The sequence below is a fragment of the Taudactylus pleione genome, unplaced genomic scaffold, assembly GCF_031769625.1.
Source record: "Taudactylus pleione unplaced genomic scaffold, aTauple2 ptg000571l, whole genome shotgun sequence".
Lineage (NCBI taxonomy): Eukaryota > Metazoa > Chordata > Amphibia > Anura > Myobatrachidae > Taudactylus > Taudactylus pleione.
The window spans coordinates 8,081,450-8,092,626 of NW_028284973.1; the positions used below are offsets into that span (position 1 = coordinate 8,081,450).

General features: G+C 43.8%; 1 protein-coding gene across 1 annotated transcript in view; it reads right to left on the bottom strand.

Moving 5' to 3' along the window:
- The window catches only part of TBC1D31 (TBC1 domain family member 31), a 48,445-nt gene extending 38,256 nt beyond the window's left edge, over positions 1-10,189 (bottom strand). The window contains exons 1-6 of the mRNA XM_088453155.1: positions 9,607-10,189; positions 8,678-8,824; positions 7,487-7,602; positions 4,857-5,035; positions 2,163-2,314; positions 875-1,034 (exon numbers count right to left, since the gene is read on the bottom strand). Of these exons, the coding sequence (XP_088309281.1) occupies positions 875-1,034; positions 2,163-2,314; positions 4,857-5,035; positions 7,487-7,602; positions 8,678-8,824; positions 9,607-9,683 (831 nt within the window). The 5' untranslated portion in view covers positions 9,684-10,189. The remainder of the gene's footprint in view (positions 1-874; positions 1,035-2,162; positions 2,315-4,856; positions 5,036-7,486; positions 7,603-8,677; positions 8,825-9,606) is intronic.
- Between the last annotated feature and the right edge of the window lie 988 nt (positions 10,190-11,177).

Below are 11,177 nucleotides of genomic sequence, written 5' to 3' on the forward strand. Positions count from 1 at the left end.
AGACAGACCCCTTTAAGACATTTCTAAAGCACTTTCAGAGGTAGGAAGTTCCAGGAGTGAGGTGCGGTCAGAGAGAAAGGCTTAAAAGGCAACATTGGTGTCAGAGGAAGGCACATGGGAGGCATTCTGGAACATTACTTTTGGAATCCCTGAGACTTGTTAGCGAGAGTGAAAATGAACACGGCGATAGCAGTGATCCTATTGATTTTAAAAAGGACAATTTTCTGGTGCTGGGATCATTTTAGGCCAACCAAGCTGTAGTTTATGGTCCAATAACCCAGTATTTCTGCCATTATGGCAGCGCATGTCTGGGTAGAGACTTCAAGCAGAAGACCTATTGCGAACCATTGGGGCGCGCCCAGAGCTGCGACAATAGAAAAAAAAACACATTGGGCCCAGACACGGAGAACATGTGGCAAGATACATAGGAAGTTATATGCAGGTTGGTTATTAGAGATAATAATAGATAATATCGTGATAATGATTAGCTAAGATGTCACTTATGACTTATATGAATGCACGTAGAACCATCATATCTCTGCCAGACTACGGACAAAGAAAACTATTGTTTGCCCAGACAGCACACAGCACACAGGGGACTTCTGCAGAAAGGACCTGATGGGCAAAACAGAAATGATGAATTATCTTGTTTAAACAGATACAAAGGTCGCTGTAAAAATTGAAACACCTTTTCATTAACAGACCCTCACCCGTAATGCATTTGGTGTAAGCTCTGTAAGTGTCCCATTGTACCAGCCAATGGAATACTCATTATAGGCTATGAAAGTATCTTCTTGGCTTCTGCTGAGCTTGAGACCAAATGTATTTAAAAACACAGCATCATCTTTCACATAAGAGGCAGCCGTGCACCGACCTGGCTGGAACCGCCGTCAAAGTTGTCGGGGAGAAACTCCAGCTGGCGTACGCTGCGCACCACTGCGGGCATCTGGATAATTCGGAACAGCTGCTTGGAGCCAAGGCACCACAGATGCAGGTTGTTTGATTTCCCTCCAGCTGCCAAAATCCTCCCATCCCTGCAACAGAAACACATACAAGTGTCTGTGTTAGTTCCCAAATTAATCAGAGTAGGCTTATAGGCTTAATGGATGATCCTCAGCTGTATGGACGCTAGTGTATGCGGCTAGCTCATGAGTAAAACTAAGACACTGGGAGGTGGGGGGGGGGGGGTTATGCAATAGGTTCCAAGATGAACGAACCGGAGTGAACTTAAAGCGACAGTTATAATGCAAAACCATCCTTATAACGGATTGCCTCTTTAAAAGAAGCACTGTCCCGCCAGTTGCTTCATCTCAGAATCTATTACATGACCCCCATAGGGAACAGAGCAAAAAAATAAAAAAAAATAAAGTAACTTTGCACCTGGACAACCATGCTGCAATACAAGGAGTGAAAATAAATGTATTATTTTGCATGCAGGGTAAATACTGGCTGCTATTGCCTGTAGCCCACAAGTACTGGACAGCTTTATATTTTACACTGCATTTTAGATTTGAGTTTGGACACGACAGTCTCTCTGCGCATCTTACATCTGCCCCACCTGCAGTGCGGCACGATTTTACACAGGTGCAAAGTTACCTGTTTTTTTTACTTTGCTCCCAGCTCTGCCGTCCACCCGCTTAGGGGGCTGATACAAACGCTCCCAAGCTGGCTACAGCTCTGCCAAAGTGCTGTGTTATATTGTTGCAAGTTATTCTGAGCACTCCAATCACAATTTTACAATAAGCAATTGCGTCCTATTCTGAAACTTTTTTTTTTTTTGTGGAAATTAAAAAAAACAAAAAAAACAAACAAACACGGCTGCAATTAATCCAGAGGTTTGCCCTCTAAATACTTCTAGATGTCAAAGCATGCTGGGAGTTGTAGTACAATGACAAGGGTTTCCCAAGTGATAGACGGTACACTGCAGGCCAACAGTTAGGTTTCCAATGTAACCGCTCGCAGCTTTCATATGTGAGTCATCCACCAAATGTTAGTTACTCCTTACAGCAGTGGTTTCCAAACAGGGCACTTGCAGGATCGGTGGTCCAGGACCGTACCGAATGATTTAACGTCAATGTGATAGGAAAACCAGTTCTGGTGCCCACTGGAGTCACTAGGGGGGTGCAGGTTACAGATTGTTAGGCAGATTCCCCAGACTTTACCTTGTGATGGAAAAAGCTTTATACTGGAACACAGATCCATCCTCTGAAGCTGGCAGCTGGTACTTGCAAGTGAGGGTATCGCTCTCCCAAGCAAAGATACTATTGTCTTTAAAGCAGCTCAGGATTGTATTACTTAATGGCAGGAAGAATACCTACACAAAAGAAATGAGAAGATGCATACAGACATAGAAGCAAGTTTAACAACTATAAAAATATGTGACATTTTAAAGAAGATAATATTTTGAACCACTTAACTGACAATTTTCACAATTTTTTTTTTCTTGTCAAAACCAAATAAAAAAAAAAAAAAAAAAAAAAAAAAACAATTTAAGTTTAAAAAATATTTAAAAAAATATTAGTAAATATTATTTAAAAAAATATATACCTAAAGGAGTGTTTTGCACCCCACCCCAAACCCCCGTGTCCTCTTACATTTAAATTTGACTTCCCACCCACCATGCAAAATAGTCCCCGTCAGTGTAAAAAAAAAAAAAATCACAACAAATATAAACCCCCACCCCCCCCTAGTGGTAAGTCCACTGTCAAAGACCCCCAAACCTTACCCCCAGGGACAATGGGTCCCCAGTTTAGCCCACCCCACCTCCCCATGTATCACTATATGTGGTTAAAATTTTATATATGTTTATATCCCACCCCAGAAAAAAAAATACATTAATCATAACCCCCCTCCCCCCTAGAGCCAATAGATGCCCCCCCGTTCTCCCCCCTCCCCCATGTCTAGCCACGCCCCCTCACCCCCTTGATGCAGAGCACAGCGGAGCGTGGTGCAGAGGGGACTGATCATCAGTCCCCCTTTCTGGAGCTGATCTCTGCACATGAGATCAGCTTACCGGTGCTCAGAGAACCATATTCCCCTCCCCGGACTTTAATTCTAGGCGCATGCCGCCCAGAGTGCCGTTCGCACGGCATTCTGGGACGTGATTCTAGCAGTGATGTATATTATTTTTTATCCAAATTTAAATAAAATGTGACACAATAAATAGCATAGTAAAAAAAAATAAAGAATTAAAGGTGTCAAATGTTAAAAACAAATGGAGCAATGACACCACTCTACTGGGACGAGAGCCGGCTCGCCCAGCGAGTAATCGCGCGCTAATGCTGCACTTTCGGTAGCCCTGAACCTGCAGAACTTAGGGCCTGATTCAGAGCCGGACGCTATTTGCGCTCACTCGTTCAGAAAAAAGGGGTGGCTATTCAAATGAACCGTTCGCTCTTTGCGGTCTGTTCACGCCTCTATGTCTGAACGACCGAACAAAACTTGCGGTCGTTTTTTGGGAAACTACGCCCCCTGGCCGCTCGCATCCTACGTCATGTCCGCTATTTATTAGATTAATCGAGTACATCGACCAGCGTATGAACTGCTCGCTATTCTTGTGGTTGTTTTTTCCTACCGCAATCTTGCGAGCAGTTCCGACTATAAAATAACCCAGTGACGTGGTCAATGACGCTGCTGTATTAATTATGCACACCCCATAAAACGCCCATTTTGACCTTTAAGCACGCCTGCTTTCGGCTCTCCGCTCCCCGTTTTCAAGCACCTTCCCCTGTTACCACCCACATACGCATCCTTATGTCACTCAAAATAGCAGGCATTCGCTATTTAGCGAACAAACGATTTTCGGCCACACTGACTGGTTCGCGCATGCGTATTACGATCCGTACGCATGCGCAGTTGTGCAAACATCGCTCGGAACGAACGAGCGGCCGCTTACGAGCGGCTCTGAATCAGGCCCTTAGTTCGCAGTCCTATAGGGCTGCGTACAAAAATCTGTGAGAGCGGAGCGAATTTATGTGCCGTTGCTGGCGTATCCACGACTAAGTCAACCAGTTTGTGAGCGGGATGAGCCAGTACAGCGCGTAGAATAGATTTTCTCTATGTCTCCATGCTCACTGTTATGCGGTTTGTCTGATACGCACTTTACTTGTAGTGTAGTTATGAATGCAGTAATTTGGAATGGGTTATTCTGGGAAAGATCCCATCTCTATCTTTTACTTGCCACTGGTTCACGCCCTTGTGAAGTCTGGAAAGTAAACCCGCAGGACACCAATATTCAACGCTTGAAGACTGCGGGCTTTATAAACCCTAATGAGAAAGCTGAATGCATATAACACGCACCTCCCTGAACCAGTGACGAGGCTATCTAATCTGGTGCCCAGTTTAGTACGCTCGGTCACCAGTTTAGTTTCCCGAGCTGCTTATTGACATCTTGGGCGCACCTACTTTTTCCTTATGTGTTATAACAATTAATACCACTGGAGATTACAAGCAAACTATGCAGTAGACGAGGGACTGCCAGTGTCCTAAAGTAAACAACAGTATAATAGGCTGGGACAGTGGTTCCCAGACTTTCATGGATCACGGCGCCCTAGAGTATCAGCATCTTTTTCACGACAACCGTAGCCCAAAAGTTTCTTATTGAGCAATACAGCAAACATTACAGTAAATTGTGCTCATCGGTCATTTATGGGTCAGTTATGTGGTGGTGGACAGGGTTGTGCAACAGTTTGTCCACATATTTTTTTAATTGTCAGCCACCAGCACTGGTTTTGCTGATCACATATACCATAAATAATATGGAAACCCTGCAGGTACCCCACGGAACCCAGCTTGGGAAAACAAAGTCTCCCAATTATTACACAAATATAAAGGTGGGTTTATGGTCTGTTCCTTACCTTTTGTATTCCTACAGACTGCCGAACGTTCAGCTTCCGTTTTCTCTGGAAGGTGTCCAGGTCCCAGAGCTGAGCGGTGTCACTGGAAGTGGTAACTGCGTATCTGCCAGAACCGTGTACAGAGATCGAGGTGACTGCGGACTCGTGTCCGCGCATCCAGCTGACCAGCTCCTGGTTGTCTAAAAGACAGATTACGAGGCGTCCAAACAACAGGGTAAAGAGCTATACGGACACAAAGTTGTACGTATCTGAACTAGGGACTCAATGTATTGTAGCTTTCATATTCATGGCCGATCACAGATACCTCCTATGTACCCATAACATTCAGATCTTAATGAGCAGGAAAATGCTTTGTATGTACGCAAAGCAGGAAATATCCCTGCATGTTATATGACTAGGTGCAGTCATGTACACGTAGCCACATAGGCCCGTATGCAAATTGAAGCGAAAAGTCCAGCCTTTTCGCCTGCTGGACTTTTTGCCTCCTTCGTCTGTTTTCCAGGTGGAAAAGTATCACGCGTGTGCCAGCTATTCCCCGTATTCAATTTCAAAGTAGGCAAAATCGGGAACCGGCGAAACTTGGATCTGCGAAATAAAACAGGAATTTTCGGGAAATAATCTTAGTACCCCCCTGAAGATGTCCAGACATGAGGGATCACTATGGGTACCCCCATTTTTGCCTGCAGAAGAAAGTCTGGTTTTTAAATAGCCGCGGCAGATGCATAAATGCGGCTTGGAAGAAGGTGATGCAGAAGAGCGTTTAGAAGTTTGTTTTGGGGAAAAAACTATGCCCATCAAATTTGGGGTACATGAAAATGGGTGCAAGCATATTTTGAAGTCCCTTAAATTATTTTTAAAAATTTAGCAAAAATGCACCTGCCGCATATAAGGGAACCCCTCTGGACTCCATTCCGCTAATTTAGAAGTGTGTTCCCTATTTTTTTTTTACCCCAAAATTGAACTAAGTTTTTAGAGGTGTCCCTATTTTTTTTTTTTTTTAACTTTTTTTTGACACAGATCATTTTAAAGGGGACATTCCCAGGGGTGCAGGCTAATTTTTTTGAGCCTGCACCCTAAACCCCAATTCTGCACTTTTTTTTGCCACCAGCAAATGGCTGGTGAAAACTTATCCCCGTTTTTTTTAACATTGACTTTTCGCACCGGCGAAAACTCAATGTAATTGAATACGGGGATATTGGAAATAGGCGAAAATGTCGTCATAGGCGAAAAATTATCGTCGATTCCGACATTTCACCTCAAATTGAATACGGCCAATAGACTACAACACTGATCAACTCAGCCGCTTTCGTCAGAGGACTTATTTATATAGCGCTAGCATATGTTACTGCACTTTACAATTGAGAACACAGTAATAAAATGATGCTGGGTAATAACTGGCAAAGGGCCCTGCTCGCAATCTTACATACTATAAAGAACAGGCACAGAAACAGACAAATCTCAGGTAGCACCTCCCATCATATATATTATATAGTCAGGTTGTGCAGTCCAGAAATCTTTCCCATATGCTCCATTTAATGTGCTTTGTTGCACATCTGAGGGAAAGGAGACGCCCTCATTCTGGACTGGCACCCTTCCTTATTGGTTTAAAAGCATGGAGTATGGTAATGTATATGCACACTGTATTAGGCACGATTCTAGGTAAGTCCTACAAGTTATATACTGTAGTGCAATTTTGGTTAATTTTTGGGGCGTGGGTCCCCCTGGATTGCGTTGGTTGATCTGTCTCAGGGCACCGCATTATAACACATTTTCCATTATAACACATTTTAACCCTTCACTGTGTGTTTAATATATATGTACTTCACTTTTTTATTTTCATTCTTCATATGCAGCTGCTCCTAACTATCTCTTTACACTGCACTTTTCTTACTATGGTGGTGCCCTGGGGCAGCTTGGCTGGGCCAGTTTTGGGGGGTCCTGCGCTCTGGATTTGAACCCTAGTATGTTAGGGACCTACCCGAAAGAGGTTACCTGGATATGGTGGGTGGGCCCATAAGCTTGGCCATGATTATGCTAAAAACCTCTATTGATTGCAAAATTTTATTATCTAATAATTTGGAGTTGTGCACCTAAGATTTGTCTGTTTCTGTGCCTGCCATTAGTCTCATCAGGTAGCACCTCCCATCATATATTAGGGATGTGCAGGCTCGGATAGGTTCGAGTTTGCACGTGGAGTTCGGATTTTTCCCTCCAAAAAAACGGAACTCAGAACGAGGCAAAACGTCATCTTACATGGACGAACATCATCATTCCTGGTCTTTTGTCCAGGAATGATGATGTTCGTCCATGTAAGATGACGTTTTGCCTCGTTCTGAGTTCCGTTTTTTTGGAGGGAAAAATCCGAACTCCACGTGCAAACTCGAACCTATCCGAGCCTGCACATCCCTATCATATATATAGTCAGGTTGTGCAGTCCAGAAATCTTTCCCATATACTATAATGAACCAAGTTTTCCTGCAAACACTGCCATTTTCTCCCGTAAATCCATTGGTCTTTAATAAATAAAATGCAAAACCATGCTTGGGGCATAAATAAAATTAAAATAAAATAGGCATTTGTATGTTCGTAAATGCCCCCGAGAATCGGAAAACGTGGAACACGGGTACTACCTGTATCAAAACACTTTACGGAATAATCAGCCAGTGCCACGAGGAATTCAGACTGCCTATGAAGGCTAAAGGCCAGTGCCGTGCAGGCTTGCATCGTTCTCTGAACCAGATCGAACCTAGCAGGAAGAATTAACACAAAGAATTAACGTTATACTGTGTCCATTTATCAAGAAAGGAAAAAAAAAAAAAGTATTTGCGTGTGCGGTTTGCCCGCAGGCCACTGTTACAGAGCACCGATGGGAGAACGTAACCCCTCCCGTTCTATTCAACAGAGTAGTAAAAAGCATTTCCTATAACGCTACTGCAAGGGTCAGGATGAGCCTCATTGACCGGTGAACTGAAGAGGCTGATTTGAGATACAGAGCGTGGTCTGGCTCCAGGGATTGACTCACTTCCCACATTGCGACTAAGGCACACACTCTTCTTAATTAAAGCTTCTACATATGTAGAAAAAACATGGAAGCCCTTGTAATATCTAATTTTTTGGTGGTTCAGACCATAAAAGATCTCATGGTTTCTGATTGGCAGATGACACTGTGCACGGGACTATAAGCCAATGAAATTTCACACCTTGCCCAATCAACATCCCATGGAGCCCAGGCATATATGGGTGTAATATGAGAAGCTGGCATTCACAAGACCTGGCATGGCAAAACGACGACATATTCATAGTGTTGACATTTATCATTTCAACATAAGTTTTTAAAAAAACGATTTTAGCTTAACCCTAATAATAACACAAAAATATACCGTTACCATTCTGGTGTCGGCATGTAAAAAGTGTCGACATTTTGAACATGTGGACATCCTGACTTGAATCCTATATAGATTGTAAGTTCTCACGAGCAGGACCCTCTTCCCCACTGCCAACGACAGCACCAAGCCTTGGGATCAGCCGCCCCGCTGCCTATTTGGGCACTATGACTGCTGATACAGCAAAGTTTATAAACCATGTCCTGCAATGTACGTCACTATTTTACTTGTTTTCATCATACTGGTTCTGTTTATGTACTTTGTATGTAGCTACAGACCCGTTGCGGCACTGTATAAATTAAGAATAATACACACATACATTTGATATTCTACAGCATCTTGCATTACAATTAATGGTTCCTTAATCAGTCGCCCACAAAAGGCAGAATGTTAGATAACGTTACAGTGTCCTGAAAGCCCCCCCCACACACATCTCACCTGTTTCTGTTCAGGTTGAACAGATAAACGTTGCCCAAGTGATCTCCAGCGAGGAAGCGATCTCCTGCACCATCAAACACTACCTGTAAAAAGCGCATGGTCCTGGCGTGGGAACCAACAGCTCCGTGCACTAAATTTACTATAATCCTGCACAGAAACAAGAATACACAACGTATGTACAGATTAGGGGACTTCTACAATATCCTATAAGGGGAGTTACATACAATTCTAAACACAAGTGATAGGGATTTATTTATAAACTTTTCTACAGGTTATCGCTGTGAGTCCCTTGTTAGGAGTGAAATGTAGATGTGGAAATGAGTTTGATTTAAGCATAAGAAAGTTGCAAATGTAATATACATAGAAGGATTAGTATAGCACAAACAGAATAACAGATAAATAACACACAATAGTACATGTGGCGCCATAAGATCGCTGCTCTAAACCTGGGTACAAATTAGATGATTCTTTAAATGATTTGTCGTTTGCCGACAGATTGGAACGACAAATCGTTCTAACTGTCCAGTGTGTACGCACTATATGCGCTTCCGCTGCGTCCTCCATCGCATCCGCAGATCTGGGCAACGACATATCGTGTGGTGTGTACGGACCGCACCGTATGTCGTTCATCATATCTGCCATCGGCTGGGTACACAGGTCGTTTAATGTGTACCTGGCTTACGATACCCTGAAGGTGCATCTTAATGAAAGCACAGATCTGCCCACCTAAATATCTGATTTTAAATCCTTACCCCGTAAATTCTAAAAACAAACAATTACTATGTATGCAACAAGGGCTTTTCAGACAGGTATATATATTTATTATATCAAGGCTGCTGGTTATTGCTCCAGAAATGCTATTTATACCTAATTCTATTTCCCCATTTGTGAACAGCACATAGATTATTGTACAATATCAGTCAGTTTACCCATCACTGGTGGCCGGTGCGGGCTTCCTGTGCCAGATCTTGCCAGTCTCTTTGCTGCCCAAGTCCAGGGTTTGCATGATGCCAACTTGTAGGTGCAGGTTCTTAGTTAAAGTTCAGATACAACAGTGCATTAAGTGTTTACAGCCAGGATGGCAATTGTTCCACTGTGCACAATAATAGCAAGTCCAGTGCAAATGAAGAAATGAATCAGTCAATTGTGTATAGCTATGTATGAGTCATGTCATTGTGTCTGCAGCTCAGTGGTGAGCAGTACAGTACTTGCTGATGGCATTACACAGTGGGTGTGTGTAGTATCTGTGTGCTGTAAAGTGTAAATTATGCAGCTATGTGTCTGTGTGCAGTTGTGCTGGGTATTCTATAGTGTAACTGCTGTAGCAGCTTTCTGTCCTGTTAGTGTAACTGAAAACCAGTGTGTGTGTGTGTGCTCCAGTTGTGGGTGTGTCTGTCAGTCTCTCACTGCCTGTGGTGGGTGTGTCTGTGGGTCGGCCTCTCTCATTGCTTCTGCCTGGTCTGGAGGCGGGGCTCAGCTAGCCACGCCCCCTGCCCTGTACACCTGTGTGGATGAAGCCGCCGCCGGGACTCTCAGCGGGAACGTAAAGACACGCCCCCAAAGCTCTGGGCTAACTGTCACGCCACACCCCCCATCATCAACTCTAGCGTGTAGCCGCGCGGAGTTCTGGGTCATTTCATTTCCCTCCTCTTGTAACCTGGCCGTTAGCACCATAGAGCAGAAGGAAGGAGTAGACAAGTACGTCGCGTAATAAACATGTCACACATTTATTTCGCCATCTTTAGTCCTGGCAGTACACCCTTATAATACAATAGGCATATTATAATTAGGGTTACCGTTTTGAAGTATTTTACATGCAGGTGAACTATGAAGCTCTGAAGCATTTTATTTCTTTATTAATAGTTATTTATATAGTGTACACATGTTTCTCCAGCGCTTTACATACAATTTAGGTTGTTGCTAGATTAGGGTAAGGTGTATTTCCCCTTCAGATTCGGGAACAGCTAGATCCCCTTCCATAGATTGACCGGGACGTCAGCCAGTGTCCAACATCATTCCCTAACATCCAAGTGGGCATAGAGGGGGAATATAATCATGTGGCGAGTGCAGCGAGCCACCGAGCCCGAAGCGTGGCGAGCGAAGCGAGGGGTCAATTTTCTTTTTTTGGTGGACTGTGTGGGCAGGAAACTGCACTTCCGCCCTCAGTCATGTCACTTCCAGGTACAGATACCTTTCCCTTCAGATTTTGTACGTAGAAGTGACGTGAGGGATGGCGGACGTGCACTTTAATGCAAATTAAGACCACCTAAAAAAGAAAGTTGTCCCCTCGCGGGCTCGCTGGGTTCGTCATGCATCTGGCTTGGTGGCTCGCTTAGCTCGCCTCCAAATTATTTTCCCCCTCTATTCCCACCTGGATGGTAGGGAATGACGTTGGACAGTAACTGATAACGCCAGGGTACATCTACGGAAGGGGATCTAGCTGTTACCGCTAGATTAGGCTTACCATACTATCCCTTTAAACCAGGACACTCATGAATTA